Source organism: Capra hircus, chromosome 1 (genome assembly GCF_001704415.2).
Source record: "Capra hircus breed San Clemente chromosome 1, ASM170441v1, whole genome shotgun sequence".
NCBI lineage: Eukaryota > Metazoa > Chordata > Mammalia > Artiodactyla > Bovidae > Capra > Capra hircus.
Window position 1 is genome coordinate 96752364 of NC_030808.1, and position 22437 is coordinate 96774800.

General features: G+C 36.2%; 1 protein-coding gene across 9 annotated transcripts in view; it reads left to right on the plus strand.

Moving 5' to 3' along the window:
- PHC3 (polyhomeotic homolog 3) overlaps positions 1–22437 on the plus strand; it is a 73152-nt gene that overhangs the window by 16148 nt on the left and 34567 nt on the right. For 7 of the 9 annotated variants that reach the window (XR_001295800.2, XM_013964669.2, XM_005675335.3 and 4 more), the window contains exons 5-7: positions 8130–8288; positions 10505–10603; positions 17132–17378. Coding sequence is in view for 8 of the 9 variants with exons in the window: in XM_013964669.2 (XP_013820123.2) it covers positions 8130–8288; positions 10505–10603; positions 17132–17378 (505 nt within the window). In the remaining variant the exon portion in view is untranslated. The remainder of the gene's footprint in view (positions 1–8129; positions 8289–10504; positions 10604–17131; positions 17379–22437) is intronic. The other 2 variants (XM_005675336.3, XM_005675337.3) reach the window with 1 other exon arrangement.

The following is a 22437-nucleotide window of genomic DNA, read 5'->3' on the forward strand; positions in this document are numbered from 1 at the left end:
TGAAACTAAAGTCTTAACAAAAATTTATTTCCTTCTGTTTTTCTCTGTCCACTGTTTCTGGAACTCCTTAGTTGGATATTGGTCTTTCTGGATTGAGCCTTTACTTTGTTTGGCTTTTTACTTATTTTCTGTCTTTATCTTTTAATTCTGTTGTGACATATTTCCTTGCCCCCCTTTTTTAACCCCTTCTTTTTACAATTAAAAGAAAATTTTAGTTTAGCCTTCATATTTCCAATTTCTTTCTGTTATGGATGAAATATTTAGATCTCTGTTATCAGATTTCAAAATTCTTTTTCTTGAATCATTTATATTCCTTAGAAACTATCTTGGTCTTTTCCTTTCATGCTGTTGGTTTTTCTCTTAGAAAGCAGTGTTCTCTTAAAATGCTTGGTTTTCTGTTTATATTTAAGAGTAGATGATTATATGAATTAATCAGCATGGCTTTCTTCCACTGCTCTGAAGATAGGTCTGGCCCTAACAGACCTCTTTCCCTTTCCTTAGTGGAAAGACCAATTTAAGATTTCTGTCTTTGCAGGTGGAAACAGCATTAGTGGTAACAGTGGGAAGGATATATCTTTGGCAGATTTAGAATTGAAGGTATACAGATTAGAAGCTGGCTGTTAGGCTGGTAAGCCAGTAGTTTCAGAGTAAGAGTTTTACTTCCAGGTATGAGTACCCATTCTAGAAGCCTAGCCTTTCCTTGACAGTTCCTTGACTTTCAGAGAAGTCTCCTTCCTTGCTAGGTCTCAGTGCCTGTTCTGCATGGGAGAGGGGAGGGGTTATGTATGGTAAGTCTCTTTTCTAGACAGACCTGTAGATAAAATCCTTCAGTTTTTGGCTGCATTTCTTACCTCTGCTTTCATGTCTAAAGTGAAAGTGAAGTCACTCAGTCGTGTCCAGCTCTTTGCGACCCTGTGGACTGTAGCCTACCAGGCGTCTCCATCAATGGGATTCTCCAGGCAAGAGTACTGGAGTGGGTTGCCATTTCCTTCTCCAGGGGGTCTTCCTAACCCAGGGATTGAACCCAGGTCTCCCACATTGGAGGCAGATGCTTTTCTGAGTCTAATCCACTCTAATCTGTTTCCCCCTGTATTCTAGATTATAGCTTCCTTCTCTGTTTTACCTATTAGTATGATCCCATCTTCTTTAGGTCTTACAGAAATGCAGATGGTACCCTCCTCTCTCTTTCTCTCTTTGCTGTATGTGTGTTTTCTCTGATACTGTTTTTTCTTTAAATCCCTTAAGTTCTTTTTGGAAAAAACATTTAAACCCACAAAAAAATGGTGAGATTAAGCATTGACCCTTGTGTACTCTTAATGTAGCTGTCTACAACAGTTGTTAACTTCCTCTCTATTATACACTGTTTTCCTGACCATTTTTAAAATAAGTTGAAGACATCATGACACTTCAGTCCCAAGTACTTAGCATGTATTATCCAGGAGGGAGATTGTCTTACATAACCACAGCCACATATCACACCTAAGAAATTTAATACCGAGACAATATCTAGTATATGCCTCATATTTGGATTCCCCCAGTAGTCTCCAGAATATATTTTCCCAAGATTTAGTTAAGGCTCACACATTGCATGTGAGTGTCCTGTTTTCCTTTAATATAAAAAGTCTCCCCTGTTCCCCCTTCTTTTTTTTTAAACAGCTCAGGTCACTTGTCCCACAGTCTAAATTTGTATTTTTGTTTCCCCAAATCATTTTTGTTATTGTCTTTTAACTGCTATTTCAGTAAGTAGGAGGGAGAAGCAAATGGGTGTGCTCAGACCCCAGTGAAGTGAAGTGAAAGTCGCTCAGTTGTGTCCGATTCTTTGCGATTCCATGGACTATAGTCTATGGAATTCTCCAGGCCAGAATACTGGAGTGGGTAGCTTTTCCCTTATCAAGGGAATCTCCCCATCCAGGTATTGAACCCTGCTGTGTTGCAGGTGAATTCTTTACCAACTGAACTGTCAGGGAGGCCCATTATCTTCAGTATTTATTGTTTTATAAACATGACTTTTAATGGCTACATAATATTCTACTTAAAACTATTTTCCGCTTCCTAGCAATTTTAACTTTTCTATTTGTTTTCTTTTTTGTTTGTTATAAGTAAACTTGGATTGAATGTTATGTGTCTTTCTATCTAGTAATGCTCTTTAAAAAAATTTCTAAGAGTGTACTTATTGGTGAGATTGTTTTTAGATCAAGAACCTTATAAATGATCAGTTTTCTCAAAAAATGTCTAAATCAGATCAATTACATATCAAATGAATTCATTATAAATTTATCTGAGGGAAAATTACTTGCTTACAACCATAGATACTTATGTTCTATTAATTTTAGAAGGTATTTTAAGTTTTAAAACTCACTGTTTTAAAGGATTCTGAAAATATTTAATTTTAACTGATAGTTAGAAATCTACTCCACAGCTTAACAGCAGTCTAAAATAAAACTGTAGCCTTCATATTTGTATGGTTGTGAGCAGTTGTACTGGATTCTTATAAAATATTCCAGTAGTGCAGATAAAGTGTTAAGTCCTCTTCAGCCTTCTTTCTTTCCCTTTCAGTCCTCTGTTTCCTCAGTTTGCTGGATATCTTTTCAGGTCTTTATTTATACATTAAGAACATAAACAGTATAAGAAATGTGTGCATATGTGTTTAATATACAATTTTTTAAACACACCATAAACACAGGTAGGTGTTCTGCATTTTGTTTTTATACTTAACAATGTGTCTTCAGAGCTTTTTATCTCACTCAGCTCCTTGAGCTACTGCATAGTGTTGCACACAGTATGGCTGCACTTTATCTTATGAATCATTTCTGTTGCTGGACCATTATTTCCAGTGCTTTAATTGTTTCAGCCCTGCAGCTTTTCGGTGTCTGAGGGTAGTTAGGCGGTCATGAAGTGTTTGTGTGATTGTTTTGCTGCTGTTTTTACAGCTTGTATTGCAGAAAGTAGGAATAATGATTTTCTATGGTAAATAGGATAGGCATTTTACTTCACTTCATTATTAGAAATACGTGGTCTTTTAAAAAGGAAATCCTTCATGGATAGGTATTATTACTTAATTTCTATGTAATATTTTATACTCCTAGGTATCTGAATTACTCACATACAGATTCCCACTGAATGAGGCAAGAAAATGTATATGCTGCTTTAATGTGATAAGAACAAAATAATGTACTAAATATAAAAGAAAGTAAAACATTTCCTCTCTGATTCTCAAGTTAATACCTACATAGAAAAGACAAAAACTGTGAAAAAGAAAATATAAATGATTCCCAAATTTTACCCCTAGTAGGCATGATTCACCTCTAGCATTTTGGTGGCTATTCTTCCAAATATGTGTGTGTGTGTGTATATTGATATCAAATCTAATCAGATAGTTTTATGAGTATGCATTATTCTGTGTATATATAATGTAGTCATTTCTCTCTTAACATGTTTTCCACATGTATGGTATGTATATATCCATACATGAACATGCAGATACTGGTATTGTACATGTTCTATGATTTTTTTCACTTAGCAGTAGGTCATAAAAATATTTTCATGCTATTGAATATAGACATGCATCAGCCTTCTAATATCAGTGTACCATGTCTCTCTGTAGATGCACCTTATGTATTCTGATCAGTCAAATGGCTGTCAGTTCAGTTCAGTTGCTCAGTCGTGTCCGACTCTTTGCGACCCCATGAATCGCAGCAGGCCAGGCCTCCCCGTCCATCACCAACTCCCGGAGTTCACTCAAACTCATGTCCATTGAGTCAGTGATGCCATCCAGCCATCTCATCCTCTGTCGTCCCCTTCTCCTCCTGCCCCCAATCCCGCCCAGCATCAGGGTCTTTTCCAATGAGTCAAATGGCTGTGGTGGATCTCAAATAGGCTTTGGTTTCAGGGAGTACTCTGTGTAGCCTCCCATTGGGGGCACCAAGGAGGGGTTGGAAGTTACATGGCTTTTCTTGATTTGGTTTCCTTTGGTCACTTGTAGTGTCAGTAGAGCGAGAGCTTCCAGTAATAAGGCTAAAGAAGTAAGTTATTTTATGGAGTGTGGGCATGGGTTGTGAAGTGACAGGATTGGCCAAGGCTTTAAAATGAAAGGGAATTACGAATGTTGAGATAGAAGTGACAGAGGAGATGATGCAAAGAGTTCAGGGCATCTGGTTTAGAGGAGCAGAGCAGAAAATAGAGGAGAGCATATCAGTTCTGGAAAGGAAAGGATTTCTTGCAGGGTTGGATGCTGATCTTGCCCTTACGGATTACACCTTCATTAGTAGACACTGTGAAATGGTGCTTGCCATCTGGAACTTAAACATTTATTCTTTGATCTCACAACTTTGGCTAAGTGAAATGCAGGTGGCTTGGAGGTTACTGTTTAGTTTTCTTAGTTCCTTTTTTTTCTTTTTTAAGAAAAAGAAAGCATTCTATTTGTAAATACTTTTTGTTCTACTTCCTTACAGAGTATTCTCAAGCACTTTAGCTATCAGCGGTCAGTTTTTCAGACTTTTATGTTTTTGTTTAAAGAGTGTGTGGTCTGTCCTTTATTAGAGTATCTTCCTTCCTGCTTACGTACCTGCCTTCCTCTTTTATTTTTTTAAGAATCACTGACTGGAAAACAGTGGCAAGGCATTATTACTGTAGAGTGACCCAATTAACAAGCTCTCAGGGTATAGGAAAGTACCCTGTATGCCAAAATGAGTCAGAAAACATGACCAGTTTTACTCTGCTAAGTGATTTAATCTTTGGGGCAAGGGTTTATCCAAAAACGTTTGTGTGGAGTGGTGTAGAAAAAGAATATGTTTTCTTTGGGGGGGTATTAATAATTTATTATATAGCACATCAAAGATAGAGGTGAAACTAGTATCACCACACTATCTACATTTTTACTGTGTTTTGTTAGGGGCTGTACCAGCATTGGTTTTTCTTCTTACACACATGCACGCTCACTCTGTATGATACTACGTTTAAAGTGTGAAGTATGCCTTAAAATAACATGGCATAAAAAAAAAACACCATGGCATTCACTAAGTTAATTAACAGTAATTGAAGGCTCTCTCATAGATATTGAATATAAGAAATTAAATAACACATAGGCCCCACTCTTAAAAAAATCATTGTTTAGACGAGTGAGATAGAAGTATGTGCCAGAAGTATATGGAAGTTATAGAAGATAACAGGTATAAAGGGAGAGGGAATAGTCACTTCTCCTGTGGGGTATAGGGATGCCTTAAAAAGCTCAGCAGGTGATTTTTGAGAGGGAGTTATTTGCTACATGGGGTGGGGAAGAGGTGTGGTGTATAGTCGTAGGTCATGCTCAATTAAGTCAGGAGCATTGTTGCCAAGCCACAAAGGCCTGAGATGTTATGACATTGTCAGTAGCTTCATATGACTAATGTGAAGGGTTCGTATGGAGGAGTAGGAAGAGATGATACTAGAGCAGTAGTCAGGGGAATTTGAATGTTACCAGAGATTTTTAAATGGTTAATTAATGGGAAGGATTATCTGGCAAGTCAGAGGAGATAATATTCCAAGCAGGGAGATCAGTTTGCAGCTGGTAAAGTAGCTGGAAGTACTGTGGGCTCAGAGACTCAAAGTGATTCAAAATCAGAATGAAATTGAGGAAGATAGAGGTATAGAAACAGTAAGATATGTGAGTGATTCTGTGTGTGAGTTATAGGAGAGGGAGGAATTATGATGACTTCCAGATAGTCTGTCTTGGGAGAGTGTTAGAAGATGTCAGTGGCCATTTGAGGAGAAGCTGGTTTAAGGAGGAATGATAATGAGTTTGGTGATTGAACATGTTGGGTTTGAGTCAGTTTGAGACATCCAGAAAGATGTATTCTGTTACTCATTTGGACCTGGAGAGGAAGGATTTGTCATCAAGGACTGAGCGTCTTTAGGACTGAATTATTTCAAACTATGGGAGTAGATAGGATAATCTAAGAATTGAAGAGGAAAAGTGTTGGGAACAAAGGATGAAGAGTTTGGGGGTGGGCTAGAAAGAGCTGGTAAAGAAGATTGAAAAAGATTTCTAAGAAGAATCCACTGAATTTGTCATAAGGTAGTGGTGATTTTTGCTAATGGGATTTTAGTGGTGTGCTAGGAATAAAAGCCAGATTATAGAATGATTTTTTGTATTTTATTACTTGTGTTTATGCACTGAATTACAGATTTTAGTTGGGCTTTCCAGGTGGCGTGAGTGGTAAAGAATCCACCTGCCAAGCAGGAGACACAAGAGATGCTGGTTATATCCCTGGGCCAAGAGGATTCTCTGTAGTAGGAAATGGCAATCTGTTCCAGTATCCTTGCCTGGAAAATTCCATGGACAATATTTTATTAAAATTAAGAAATACTTAAAAGATACAAATAAATTTCAAGAGTTAGTTAACCAACTCATGTACCCACTATGCAGTTTTCTTAACTTTTTAATTTTTAAATAATTATAGACTCAAGAAGTTACAGAAACAGTACAGAGATCCCCTGTATAACCTTCACTCAACTCCCTCCAGTCACTTGTTGAGGATAACAGATGTCCTGGTTTAGTACAAATGCTGATGTTTTGGGATAGATTATGGAACTGTGCAGGTAGTGTACCCCTGTGTGGCACAAGCCTAGAGTTTTGATTCTCATAAGAACCTCTCTCCTTCCACTGGGGACGGGGCATATAACGAGCTTTCTTGCTGCTTTTCAGGACACAATGGGCAGAGCTTTCCCAGCTGCTTTTCACCTATTGAGGAGCCCTTCTGAGGATATTGGCTCAGAATGAGATTTACTTCTAGGTCCCCCGTGAAATAGGTTCAAAATCAGGTCTTCTAGCTCTGTGGGCCAATATCTCTCTAGGTTGCCTTGCTGTTACTTGGGTCTTGTATCTGAGTTTCTTCCTTTCTGGCTCCTGGAAATTTCCCTTTCCCCTCCCTTTTTTGGGGTTCAGCTATATATATATATTTTTTTCATGTTGATCTTCTTTTCAGTGCGTCCCTTTGGGCACATGGATATATTAGCTCAGTCTGCCTTGTTCCTTGAATCAGAAGTCTAATAAACTATTTTTTATATTTAAATTTCTTAATTTTATTCTCTGCATTGTCCATAAAAAGAATGAGGTTGGATTTTTTCCTTTAGCCGTGGACTTTATTGTTTGAATATTTGCAATTGTTATTCTATACACAAATGTTAACTTCTTACAAAACTCTGTATTCCATATTGCTTGGTCACTTCAGTCTTCATTTTATGTCACGTTTTCATCAAGAACTGTTTCCCTAAATCACAGTCTGCCTGATTGTGTGTTGTTGTTCAGTTGCTAAGTTGTGTCTGACTCTGCAGTGCCATAGACTGTAGCCCACCAGGCTCATTTGCCCATGAGATTTTCCAGGCAAGAATACCGGAGTGGGTTGCCATTCCCTTCTCCAGAGGTTGGATTTTTAATTATCATTAAAATATTTAAGTGGATAATATGTAGTGGTTTACATGTGTCCCTTTGCCCTGTTCCCTATCTGTGCTACCCAGATTGCCTTCACAGATGAAACTAGTTACTAGTCTCTTTTATAGCCTAGAGTTAGACCATGCACTAATTTATTCTTGAACAACCGTTTTAGTTTTTATAGTTTAATCTTGTAACCAATATTAAGGAGTTTTCCATCTGTATGAGAAGTAACAATTCTGTTCTTAGAACTTTTGAAAGAGATTATACTAGTTCTGTGTATGTTTTTATACATGTGAATGGATTATCTGTGTTTTAACTTTTATTCATTTCAGAAATCCCTCAAAATGTGACAGAAAATGACAAAATAGTATAAACTATCGATTCAGATGTTTTAAATTATTACATGGAATATTGAAATAATGGGATAATAGCCCTAATTTTGGGGAAGTAGTAGAAATGATACTTTAAGATATTGGAGACTTATGAAACACAGTGAGAATATCCTTAAAAATGGGCCTGATTACTAACCCATACATGCTGTTGTTTGCATATGTGCAAATAATCACCTAAGAACTGACAGGTCTGTCAAAGATGAAGCCCTTTCTTAGGTTCCTTAGCCACAATATATACCATTGATTGCCTAACTGCAACTTGGTGAAAATCAGTGACATGGAAGCAAGAAACGGAAGCCTATGACCTGATATGTTTTCTTCCTTAGATCAACCTCTCTACTTCTCCTACACCTGCACAGTTAATAAGCCGTTCCCAGGCTTCCAGTTCTACCAGTGGCAGTATTACCCAACAGACTATGTTACTAGGGAGTACCTCCCCTACCCTAACGGCCAGCCAAGCTCAAATGTATCTCCGAGCTCAAATGGTAAGATATGAGCTACCAGATTTGTTCAGTGTTTAACAACTTGAGAGAGATCAAAATGTTTCTTGATTTGATGCAGTAGGAGACATTTTTAATACTTAAGGAATGTTTAACAATTTTTTGTGTGTATGTGATTAACTCTACACGTTTATGCCATGAAAAATTCTACTTTAGTAGGCCTTCTTGATGTAGCTAACATACTGTATCATGAGTGATTATATTTTAGTATCAAATTTCTTTTATTTCAAACCTTTTTTCATATTTTAACATCTCAAAACTGAGATGCCTTTTATATTACAATGCCGGGGCAGGACCCGGCATTGGTTCTTACAGTGATATATAAAATCACCATGTATCTTTGACATTTTAGATTTGATGAAATTGTTAGAAACATTAAAAGCATGGTTTTAACTAATAATTACAGTTTATATTGTGGAATCTTCTGAAAGCTGGATTGGAGTTCTTGGTAATTTACCAGATGAGTCTTGTCTTTGGTTGTTCCCATCTTAAAATCTGCAAGCTGATTTATGTTCTTATGGTCACTTTGATCTTTGCTTAATGTAAGAATGTTAATTTGGCTACTGATTTCCTAATTTACTTGTTGAGCTTTAAGGAATGTAAAAATTGGTTGACATTTACTTTATTTGATGTCTTTACAGATTGCTAGAGAAGAGCTTTATCCCTGATAGGAATTTATTTATATTTTGATATCCAGTGAACTGAATATATATCTGGATTCCCAATTCTTTACTAAAATTGTGAAGAAAGTTTCCATTATATTTCTAATGGGAAGCAGTGATAATGACCCTCTTTTTATTTACAGACTATTCAGTAGACATGACCATATTTCTGGTTGTCCCCTCCCCCCCACCATGAGATCTTATTTAATCGATAATAAGCTTCAGAATTGGGCTTCCCAGGTGGCTCTAGTGGTAAAGAACCCACCTGCTAATGCAGGAGATGTCAGAGATGCGGTTAGATCCCTGGGTTGGGAAGATCCTCTGGAGAAGGGCATGGCAACCCACTCCAGTGTTCTTGCCTGGAGAATCCCATGGACGACAGAATAGCCTGGTGGGCTGCAGTCCATAGGGTCGCAGAGTCAAACACGACTGAAGCGACTTAGCACACACACACGCTTCAAAATTAGGGAAACCATTTGAAATGATTGCTGTTCGGCTGTTTTTAACCTTTAAAACTGGCAGTTTCATATGGTTCATGCTAGATAGAACATTTTTTTAGGTTTAGTGCTTTTAGCTGTTTGTGTTGAATCCTTCTTGTGAAAGTTATACTTTGTTGTTTAATTCACTTAAATTTAGTATATAAAGAACTGAAGTTTAAAAGATCCCTTAATTGATAATTTTAATTTAAACAGAAATGGTTTTTGAGGAATTGTATAACTTTTGATGCAATTTTGAGATATTCACAGGTTCTTTGAAACAACTGTCATAATTTACTGAGTTGGATTGGGTAATCTCTAAGTGGATTGTATTGCCTTTTTAAATTAATGGCATTGTTTCAGTATTAAAAAATTAAACAGATGGTGATAATTAAATAGAGTATGTCTTTTTTTTGATGTAAAGTTTTTTTTGCAAGCTATTTTGTTGTTGAATTTTGACATGTTTTGGCATTTATACTTAGAATAAATATTTCTTTACAAATACTTTTAAAATCAAGAGCAATCTAGGTTTGTACTACACACAGATCCTGTGTAGGTGAGTGAAATAGTATAGTGTGTGGCATAGTTGTCCTTTGAGGGTAAAGAGGACTGAAAAGACTTTTTGATGTTTCTTTTCATGTTTCTCACTGAAATTTAACTTGCATTCAAGAGCAGTGACAATGGTTGTGTATTACAACTTCCATTTTAGGAATCTTGCCACAATAGTTGTGAGCTAGGAAAAGATTTATAGTTTACTTGGGGAAAAATTTGGTATGTGGATTTTATATTGCCAAAATATACATTTTCTTTTTTGAGCACTGATTTATTTTCTACTCATCAGAATCATGGACTGTTTGAGAAATGTTTATGGTTTTTTCTTTTTTTCCTTTTGAGTTCTCTATTATCAAAAACTTCTTGTCATGTAAAACCTTTTGCGTAGGAGACAGTCCTAATCTGCATTGTCTTTCTGTCACAAATTTCAGTCTCTCTTGCCTGCTGTACATTGTGTGTGGGACATGTTCTTTTGTCTTAGGGTATTTTTTTGGTTTTTCTGTCTGTACAGCTGATTTTCACACCCGCTACCACTGTGGCTGCTGTACAGTCTGACATTCCTGTTGTCTCGTCGTCATCGTCATCTTCCTGTCAGTCTGCAGCTACTCAGGTGAGCTTGTCTAGCTTCATAAGTTGGTACTCTAAGGTCTGGGTCTTCAGATTAAAGATTAACGTACATTTGTGTTTAAGTTACTGATGGTTTCAGTGCTTTTGGTCATACATTTCAGATTAACATTTGATATAATGAGAACTTCAAGAACATTGTTTGGTTCTGTAGACAATATAATGCCATGAAACATGGATATTTAGGTTATTTGACATTAGTGAAGTTAATGTGGTTTTGCAATGACATTTTATGTTCAGATCTATTGTAAAGCAGATCTGCTGCTTTTATGTGAGATGTATTCTTCAGTTTCCTTTGCAAGCAGTTAAGTAATAACTAAGTCAGGATGGCTCTTTAATTTAAAAATGATAAATTTAAATTAAAAAAAATAGAGTTGGATAAATTTTAAATTTAAAAAATTGAGTAGGATATTACTCAATTTTTTGTTTATATTTGTTTGGTTCAATGGAAAACTAATTTTCACCTTACACCATTCACAAAAATAAAACAGAACTAGAATGTAGACCTGAAGACAAAAGACGAAACTATTAAACCTCTAGCAGAAGACATAGGAGATAGTTTTATAGCTCTAGGGTGGGCAAAGCTTTCTCAGATAGGACACAAAAAGAATTAGCCATTAAAGAAAATAATGATAAATTGGATTTTATCAAAATTTAAAAACTGCTCTTCAAAAGACATTGCTACAAAAATGAAGAGGCAACCACAGACTGAGGGGAAATGTTCACACTATATATATATATCTGACAAAGGACTGACATTGAGAATATATAAAATAGGTGTAAAACTCAGTGAGATCTTGAACAGTTTAGTTAAAAATGGGCAAAAGATTTAACACTTCACAAAAGAGGATAAGCAGAAGGCCAATAAGCACATGAAAAAAATGCTCAACATAATTAATCTTTCTAGAAATGTAAACCAAAACCACAGTATCACTATCGGCTCACTAGAAAGGCTGAAATGAAGGAGACTGAAAATACCATGTTTGGCAAGAGTGTGGAGCAGCCATACTATCACATGTAAAGTTAAACATATGCTTAACATGTGACCAAGCAATTCCACTTCTAGATGTTTACCCTGAGAGATTTGAAAACATATATCCACATAAAGATTTTAAATGAGTGTTCATAGCAGCTCTGTTGAGAATAGCCCCAAATTGGAAGTAACCAGTCTGCTTTAACTGGTGAATGGATAAGCATATTGTGAATATTGCTCAGAAATAAAAAGGAACAGGCTACTGATGCATCTCAGAAACATAATTAGTAAAAGAAGCCAGATATCAGAGAGTGCCTGCTTTGTGACTTCATTTATATGAATTCCAGAACAGGCAGAACTAATCTGTAGTGAAAAAAAAATGGATTTGTGATACCTAGAGCAGAAGGTGGAGGAGATGGACTGGGAAGGGGCATGAATGAAGGGAATGTTCTATATTTTAATTGGGGTGGTGGTAACATGATGTATACATGTCAAAACTTAATGCACTGGTTCATTCATTTTATTGTACGTAAGTTACTCCTCAGGTTAATAAAAATGAATGAAATCGAGTACATTTTAAATTAAAGCTGTTGAATAGACTTTTATATTGTATGATACCATTTTGTATTGTATTTTTCCATTGTTAATATTTTGGATTGCATATGGCAGAAGTTAATATATCCTAAGGTCATCTTTGGCTTTGTAATTTGAATTTAATAATCTCAGTCATCTGGTAAAAGGTACAAAATGAGATAGTAATATTCTTTGGTATTTTTCATGGAATCTTTCTTTTAATGATAAAGGTCTGTTTTTGTTTATCAGCATATAAAGGTGGTGATCAGTTAAACTCTGGTTTCTCCTAATGTGTTATGTGACCCTCTATAGTTCCTTAACTTATTTGTATACGTCACTTTCCACGTTTACAAAATGAGACCTTTGTTAACATTAAGATGTTTGGGGCTCTAAACTTTATATGTCTCTTTGTGGAGTGAATTTATTGAAGTAATTATCTTCCCATTTTTGTCTTTTTATAAAACCTAATAGAGCTAGACCATTGTCAGCTTCCAGAATTATAAAGTGGCATGGAGCTTGGAGTTAGGTTGCCATTGAACTTAAGTGCAAGAAGTCCTGTATGGGCTTAAGTTCAGCTTCCACTGCAGTCATTCATTAGTTATATGACTTTAGACAAGTTACCAAACATCTCTAGTGGTTATACATGGTTATACATACTTGTAGGGTTAAGTTGAAGAGTAATATATATTTAGTGCCTAGAATCTTATAGGTACTCATTAGTACCATCTCTGCAAAGGGAAGAATAGGAAGACATGGGCTTATAAGCTGACTTGCGGCAAGTCACTTTGTCACTTGCCAGTTGATTCATTTTGGACAGGTCATAGCATGGTGTTTATAAGTTTGGACTCTGGAGCCAGATTCTCTGAATTCAAACACATGTTCTACTACCTTCTCATTTCTATCTTTAAACTCTCACTTCAGTTTCAACAATATAAAGTAAAATAAATATTTATGAAATAATTATAATGCCTCATAGGGTTGTAATGAGAATTAAATAGGTTAATAAAATGAAAAACGGAAGTTTCTGTTAACCTAGTTAGCATTCACTAAATGTTAGCTGTTATTACTTATGCTTAGCTTCAATTTCTTCACTTTAAACTGGAAGTAATAGCTCAGAGTTGTTACAAGGAATAAATAGACACGGCAGAGTGCCTGGCACATAAAATATCACATGCTACTAATTACTGTTTTTGTTATACACTGTCTAAAGATGAGTCACAAATTTGGTTCTTAGCTTTTACATAGCTAATAGTGAAGAGAGAAACACAACCATTTAAATGATTTGCAGTTTCCAAGGTAAAATAAACCAGTTATTAGGCACATACAATTAACAAACTCCCTATAGAGCACAGTCTGTTTTGTGAGTTCTCATGGAGAAAACATCTTGCATTGTCTTTAGTAGCATCTTTAATGTGAACATAGTCGAAGTAATTTATAGTATTAGCTCTTTGGGTCCAGATATGATATTTATAGGTATGTGGCTCTCTAGTAATCTGACTTTGAGTATTCCAGTGGTAACTTTCCTCAAGTTTAGGGCTGTTCATTTGAAGAATTTGTGTTCCACTTTGTTAATTTTTAAACATATGTTTGCAGTTTTTAAAATATTTTGATTCAAATTGAGAAATGCCAAATTTGAAGTTTTAATATTCTTTAGCTTACAAAAGTCAGTGTAAGTTAATTTTTCCTTAGTAATAAAATTCATAGCGCACTGTAAAAAATAAGAAATTGGGACTATCTTACCCTTATTTACTATTTTAAATGCTCCATCTTGTATCCTTACGTTGGAAAAAAAATTCTGACTTTCAGAAAGTTATCATAATACTAAAATATGTTATGGAATAGTAAGAAATCTTACCAAGGATATCAGGGGAATATTGTAAGAATTGAGGAGAAAACAGTCTTTTAGATTTAGATGCTAGAAACAGTTCTGCTGCCAGCACTCTTAATTTCCGTATCTGCAAAGAAGAGATGCTGCGATAATTCACACATAGTTAGGTCCAAATTAAAACAAGTGATTATTTGGATAGTCCACTATAAAAATGTGAGGTGTGAAATTAGCAAGAATATTTTGTGTGAAACCTAGACTCTTTTAAGTCAGAAAGTTTCTACAAAGTGATCATAGGAAAAGTTCAGATGAAATTAAAGTTGGACATTAGATACCTTAATATTCTTTATCTTAGAAAGGGTGGGTTCTTTTTAAAAGTGAAGTTCTGTCAAGGATATCTGAACATGTGGTTTTTCTATTAACAGCTCAATTGGCTCTGTATATATTTCAGGAGTATAGTTTACATGTTTGAAATTTATTGTAAATATTTAAGCTAAGATGACCATAGATAGTAAAGCCATATTCTGAAGTTTATTCATTTATATAAATAAAATACAGTATATATATACACACACACATTTTCTTTCAGAACTCCAGAAAACAAAGGGAAAATTAGAAGAAATGAGTATATTAAATGTCCTGCTGCAGGTTAAAGGTTCACTGTGTCAGATCTTCATTTGCTTTGAATATTCTTTTAATTTGAAAAGTTTTGTTTTTCAGGCTATAATTCAGCCTTTGAATATCATCATTAGGTGGTCCACTTTATGTATTATCTATGGCACATGTTAAATTTTATGATTTTTTCCCTTGCTTCCTGAGAGATTTTAATATTCCTCTGCTAGACATTTGTTGAGATTTTTTTTGGTTAAACATGAACAGATTTTAGTGTTAGCTTAAGAAAACTATAAATAGAACAAGATGCTTAACAAAATTCATGTCATACATATTTCAGAATCACATATTGGAAAATGCCTCAGACTTGTGTAGTTTCTGTTACGTCTGCAGCCAGAACTGTGGGGATTAAAAAAATGAATGTCAGAGGTGAGAGCCTGCCACTCAGAGCCTCAGTATGTCACAGACACAGACATTATTAATTCTGAAATAAGCTAGACCCTTGTCAGTGGTACAGGCCAGTATGATCCAAATTCTATGGGAAATGTATAGACAGGAAGATAAATGATTTCTAACCAGAGACATGGAGAGGTTTCTTTGGGAGAATGAGTAGAAATTTAACTGGTCTTGAGCAGTGTGTTGGACTTCAGGAGACCGTGTTGAGGCAAGGGGAATTTGAACGAGGGCTCTAAATGGAGACAGTGTAAGGTGTGTTTGGAGAAGGATTAGCAGAACAGTTTGGATAGAAAATGAGGATTGTGAACTGAAATAGTGGAAAAAGGGGCTCAAAGCGATTTGGGCCCAGACAGTGGAGGACTTTGAGTGGCAAGCTGAGAAATCTAGATTTTAGCATATTTTATTTTTGCATTAAATTTCAGTAATACAGCAGTGATTTAGTGTGTTTACATTGCTGTGAAATATTTGACAAAAATCAGAGAAGATGCTCCATATGGTCTCACTTAGAAAATTCTTTCAGTAACTTAGAACTGACTAAAATTTCAGCTGCGCTGAAGTAAACATTTATTCAGCGTCTGCTGTTGGCTGAACACTGCGTTGGCACTTGGAAAGAGAAGGTATAGAGCATCAGTAGTACTGTTGTAGAGACCAAACACACATGAAACTGAAGAACATTCATAGAGCAGCCATATATTTGTCACCCTAGAATCTCTTTTACTTCAGTTTCCCTTCCTAGCATTAATGTATTTGGTGCGTTCATTCCAGAGAGGCAAAAAGTTAGGCATTCAGAAGAGGCATTTTCTGTCTCACTGTTTTAAAACGTCGTAAATGTCAGATGAGAGCAGTTGGGATCATCTCTGCCACCATCCCGACTGGCAGTGCGTGTAGAAGCCCTGGCGTCTACAGGAGTCAGGCCTCTGTGGGGCTCCGCCTGCAGTGTGGGAGGCCTGGGATCGATCCCGGTTTGGGAAGATCCCCAGGAGGAGGGCGTGGCAACCCACTCCAGTATTCTTGCCTGAAGAATCCAAAGGACAGAGGAGCCTGGCGGGCTATAGTTGAGGGGGTCGCCAAAAGTGGGACACAAGTATCTGAGCACAGCACAGATAGGAGTCATCACAGTAAAGCATTTCAGTGCCATGCACAGTCTCTTCAGTTAGTGAGATCTAGTTCTCAAAGGCAAATGAGTGTTTCATAACCATCCCAACAAAATCTCTAAGTCTTTAAAGTTAGTTGGTGGAAATGCTTTTAATAATTGTCACAGTGGGTTTGATTTCATGAATTTGTTTTCTTAGAAGGTTGGTGTTCCCTTATGATCTTGTATCTATTATTATATATATATTATATAGATATTATTATATATATTATATATATTATATAGATATTATTATATATATTATATAGATATTATTATATATATATAGTAAAGTTTCTAGGTCTGTAGAGATAATAGATAGTCTCCGTAGACCTAGTAACTTTTTTGTTATCTCTTTTCTGATCTTTATTAAGATAGCAATATTGTATTCACACTCCCCTAATTGTGTGTAGTAATTTCTCACAAGTTTATGAGGGGTTTGTAGGCTTGAAATGTTTCTCAGTGCTGACGTGGAGAACTCAAGAGTGAAGTTGAAGGAATTGCTCACTCTTCCCTCTGCATCCTGGGCTTTCCCACCTCTGCAGCTTGACTCAAGTTTTCCCCTTTGCCTGGAATGCTCCTCCTGTTTCTCCTTCCCTTTGACTGTCTCTGACCTGGTAACTTTAAAATGCAGCGTGTTACAGGGTAATTTCCTCCTATTCATAGTTCTTTTGCAATATATATATATATTGTATTTTTATTTAGTTCTTAATGATTCTTTTCCTTCATGTCTTTTAAAAAAATCGCCACATAATCTTTAAGGTATGATTAATTAGAATAACAACTCCCGTTTCCTTCAGGGTTAATTAGTTATTTCATGTATTTGGAACTTTATGTATAAAAAAGCACAATATAAATATGTTGTCATTGTTATAATGGTAGTGATTACCACATCAATTAATACCATCTGTTTCATCCTTGTTTTTTGTTGTGTGGTTCTTAGGTTCAGAATTTAACATTACGCAGCCAGAAGTTGGGTGTATTATCTAGCTCACAAAATGGTCCGCCAAAAAGTACTAGTCAAACTCAGTCATTGACAATTTGTCATAACAAAACAACAGTGACCAGTTCTAAAATCAGCCAACGAGATCCTTCTCCAGAAAGTAATAAGAAAGGAGAAAGTCCAAGTCTGGAATCCCGAAGCACAGCTGTCACCCGGACATCAAGTATTCACCAGTTAATAGCACCAGGTGGGAAAAACTTTTGTTGAAAATAGTTGCATTATTCATTTTCTTCACAGGAGGAGCAAAACAAAAGAGATCTATTACTTGAACAAGAATACTTTTAAAACATTATAAAGTGTGAATTTTGTAAGTTAACCAAAGAATGTTTCAATAGTATAGCTTGAAAAAAGAAAAAGAGCCCAACAGTTAAAGCATTGTAATAGATTTTTTTGGTCAGTTGACATTTGATTAACATCTTCATTGTGTGCTAGTGTCCTGTTGTATGGATAAAACCTGTTAGCTTTAAAAAAAATTTGCCTGTGGTTTATCTAATATGCTTTACTTGTCCAAAATTAAAAGCTTTTTTAAAAAGCAAGTATATATTTTTCTTTAAAGTTGTGACTAGTGGGAGGAGTTTATCACTTTCCAAAAATAAGGATTATGCATAATTATTTTCCTCACCATATTGCTCTTTTTCCATCCTTGATTTCGTCTTTGAGAGGAAGATGTCAGGGAACCAACCAAGTTGTTTTCATTCTCGTCAGCCTTTGAAACCCATGTCTGTGCCCTTTGCCATCTACAGATAATCTTCCTTCATGGTTCTTACGCTGAAAGGGTCAGGGCTGTGCAGAGTGAGTTTCCTTATCATGTCTTCTGTTCATCTCAGAATTTCTCAGTTTTGAGCTTTCTTCAATTCTAGTAGAATAAGGAATTAACCTGCTTTCTGCTTTAAAGTTAGCACTATTTCCTTGTGTCATTGATTGCATTTTTTTAAAACTGGTTCCTGACCTTTCATAGTTAACAGCAGCTGTGTCTGCCTCGTGCTTGATCCTTTCTTTTGCTTCTTAAGCCTACTTGGATCTCTCCTATTCTTAATATATTTGGTGATAGTGGTAGTGAAGTCACTCAGTCGTGTCTGACTCTTTGCGACCCTGTGAACTATAGCCTACTGGGTTCTTTCATCCATGGGATTTTCCAGGCAAGAGTACTGGAGTAGGATAGCTACATATGTTTTTATACCAGTTTAATTTGTTTATTGAAAATGTGTGTGTGTGTGATGCACTGAGCTAGGCACTTCATATATGTTACCAAAAAAAAAAAAAACTTCCTTTGATCCAACCTCATCAGGTAAGTTTCTTCTTTCTATCCTTTTATAATTATGCATTACTTTTTATAGTATATATATTTTACTAAAGTATAGTTAGCTTACAGTGTTTTAGGTGCAGAGCAAGGTGATTCAGTTATACAAATCCACATATATTATTTTTGAAATTATTTTCTATCATAGGTTATTACAAGATATTATCTATAGTTCCCTTGACCATACAGTAAACCTTTGTTGCTTGTTGCATATCTATTTTTTAATTAGAAATCTAGCATTCTGTTCATACTAAGTCAAACAAGTGGAATTAAAATGTCATAATTTTTTTACTTAGACAAAAATTCATAAATTTTGTAAAATATATATTATACATATTTATACATAGACAAAAGCTTTTCTACTACACTTGATAAAGGCTTGAGAGACAACGTAAAAAAGAGATGGAGAAATTGGAGAACATAAACTGAATGAAATGGAAGCATTGAATATGAAATAGAAAAAAGTGAAACTGACTAGATAAAAATAAAAGATCAGCATATAGTCCAGTTATTTTTAAACATGAGTGCTCATTGGAGATATATCTGGAGCTCTGGAGAAAAAAAGCAATACTTGAGCATTTGTATTTTTCAAAAAATTTCAAGATAATTCTGATAATGCATCTGCATTTTAAAAAGTGATTACAAGTTTTTCTATTAGATCCTAGTTTTGGTGATATAGAGTTCTATTTTTCTGTTGACCAATCATGATACAATGATATTAAGTGAATAACAGTTACATAATCACAATAGTAAAAGATATTCATCAGCTTTCAGAATCAATAGCCAGACAAAAAATAAAAGATAATGACAGTTGAAGCTATAATAGGAACATGATTAGCTTAACAGTATAAAATAATTACATACAATTTGGGGGGTCAAGCAGAGTGATGTGGTAAGTGGCAGTGCATACATGTACGTGTTTTCATCCACTCAGCCAGTCTGTGTCTTTTGGTTGGTACATTTAATCCATTTGCATTTAGGGTAATTATCAATATGTATGATCCTGTTTTCTTTATTGTCTTGGGTTTCTTTTCCTTGTTTTTTGTTTCCTACCTAGAGAAGTTAGTTCCTTTAGCATTTGTTGTAAAGCTGCTTTTGGTGGTGCTGAATTCTCTTAACTTTTGTCTGTTTGGAAAGCTTTTGATTTCTCCATAAAGTCTGAAGGTGAGTCTTGCTGGGTAGAATATTCTTGGTTTTAGGTTCTTACCATTCATCACTTTAAATAATCATGCCATTCCCTTTTGGCTTGTGGAGTTTCTGTTAAGAAATCAGCTGATAGTGTGATGGGAGTTCCCTTGTATGTTATTTGTTGTTTTCCCTTGTTGCTTTTAATATTTTATCTCTGTATTTAATTTTTGTCAGTTTGATTACTATGTGTACTGGGATGTTTCTCCTTGGGTTTACCCTTACTTGGACTCTGTGGTTCCTGGAGTTGATTGACTATTTCCTTTCCAACGTTAGGGAAGTTTTCAGCTATTATCCCTTCAAACATTTTCTCTCTCTCCTTCTGGGACCCCTAAAATGCGAGTGTTGGTGCATTTAATGTTGTCGAAGAGGTCTCTTAGGACATCTTCACTTCTTTTCATTCTTTTTTCTATATTTTGTTCTGCAGCAGTGATCTTCACCATTCTGCTCTCCAGATCGTTTATCTGTTTTTCTGCCTCAGTTATTCTGCTGTAGGTTCTTTCTAATGTAGTATTCATCCCTGTTCTTTAGCTCTTCCAGGTCTGTGGCAAACATTTCTTACATCTCCTCAATCTTTGCCTCCACTCTTTTCCTGAGATCCTGGATCATCTTCACTACCATTATTCTGAATTCTTTCTCTGGAAGGTTGCCTGTCTCCACTTCATTGAGTTGTTTCTCTGGGGTTTTATCTTGTTTCTTCATCTGAGACATAACTTTCTGCTTTTTCTTGCTGATTGACTTTCTGTCATACGGTTTTTGTTTTAGCTGCTATGAGACTACTCCTTACTGCTGCTTCTGTCTGCCCTGTAATGGAAGAGGCTAAGAGGGTTGTGTAAGCTGCTTGATGGGAGGGACTGGCATGGGAAAAATTGGGTCTTACTCTGGTGGGCAGAGCCTTGCTCAATAAAGCTTTAATCCAATTATCTGCTGATGGGTGGGGTTGTACTCCCTCCCTGGTAGTTGTTTGGCCTGAGGTGACCCAGCAGCCCTGGAGTGTGTGGGCTCTGTGGTAGGGTTAATGGCAAATTCCAAGAGGGTTTATGCCAGTGAGTACTTTGCAGTGCCTCTGCCTGTGGTGAGCCCCTGCTGACGCATGCCTCCACAGGAGACCCTCCAACACTAGCAGGTAGTTTTGATTTCGGTCTTCTATGGGGTCACTGCTCCTCTCCTCTGGGTCTTGGTGCATGCAGAATTTTTTTTGTGCCCTCCAAGACTGGAGTCTGTTTCCCTCAGTACTCTGGAAGTGCTCTAATCAAATCCCACTGGCCCTCAAGGCCAGATTCCCTGGGGATTCCCAGTCCCTTTGTCGGATCCTCAGGCTGGGAAACCTGACATGGGTTCAGAATCTTCACAATAGTGTGAGAACGTCTTTGGTATTTCTCTTCTTCGGTCTGTGGGTCACCCACCTGGCAGTTACAGGATTTGATTTGATTGCAATTGCACCCCTCCTACCATCTTACTGTGGCTTCTTTTTCTTTGGACACGAGGTATATTTTCTTGACGTGTCCTTCTGTTGATGGTTGTTCAACAGCTAGTTGCTCTTTGATTTTGGTGCTCTCGCAGGAGATGAGCACACGTCCTTCTGTTCCATCATCTTGAACCGCCCTTTATGCATTACTTCTTAAAGTTTCATTTTATTAATACACTGCTGAAGGTTGCCTTTCCTCCATCTAAACCTGTTTCTCTTCATATTTCCTCTGTGCTAATATTGCCAACTTTCTCTATATGACATAATCTCAAGATCTTGTTAAAATGTAAAAATAATCCATTGATAGTGTGGTTACCTGTGAAGTCTTCTTTATAAACATCTGGGTGCCCGGTCCTGCTGTCTGTATGGCCTGGTAACAGGATTTTTGTTCTGTATTGTTTAGAGCATTCTTAGCCTCATACCTGCCCCTGGCCAGTGTTTTGTTTTTTGGTTATTTTTGGCCACGCCGCATGGCTTGTGGAATTTCAGTTCCCTGACCAAGGGTTGAACCTTGGATGGTGCCTTGGGCAGTGAAAGCACAGAGTCCTATCCACTGGACTGCCTGGTAATTCCCTGGCCAGTGTTGATAGAAGGAGTTAGTGTGGAGAGGCAGTGACTCACTGTGCTTGGAATGACTGCTCAGGGGAAAATTTCTACTGATTTCTATAGTTTAAATGGAGGGTAGGTTAATTTCCTTCCAAAGAGAAAGGTACAAAGTCTGTCAGGGTTAGTTCAAGCAAAGAGATTCACTTTTTGATTTTCAGTCCCTTCGAACCCCCTAATACCTGGTTCTAAGTTGGCAAGGCAGCAGTTACAATTTTTCTGCCCTTTTGGGTCTTCTCCTCTTGCTGGTGGGGTATTAGTCTGAAGCTAAAATTTTTTTTTAGATTCTTGATTTGGTAATTTGTCCTTTTCTTCAATTGGAAAAATGTTCGCTCTTGCAGGTCACTTTCAAATATTAAAAAATCTACTTGTGTTCTAACATAATGTACAGCCTAATATTTATTATAATAGACATGTTTATTATTTCCTTACAGACATTTCTAGGGTGCTAAAATCATTTACTTTTCTTCACCATTTCTTGAGAGTGGAATTCCTGCTTGATATTTATTAATCCTTTTCTTAATATATAAAATATAGGCAAACTTTAACCAAATATCTGGAAATTATCATGAGCTGTATTGGAACTCAAGTTTTTTAGTAGCAGTTTTTAGAGCTTTTATGAAATTAATCTAGTTTAAAAAATATGCTTGTTTGCAGATATTAATGAAGTATGTAGAAGGACTTAATGAA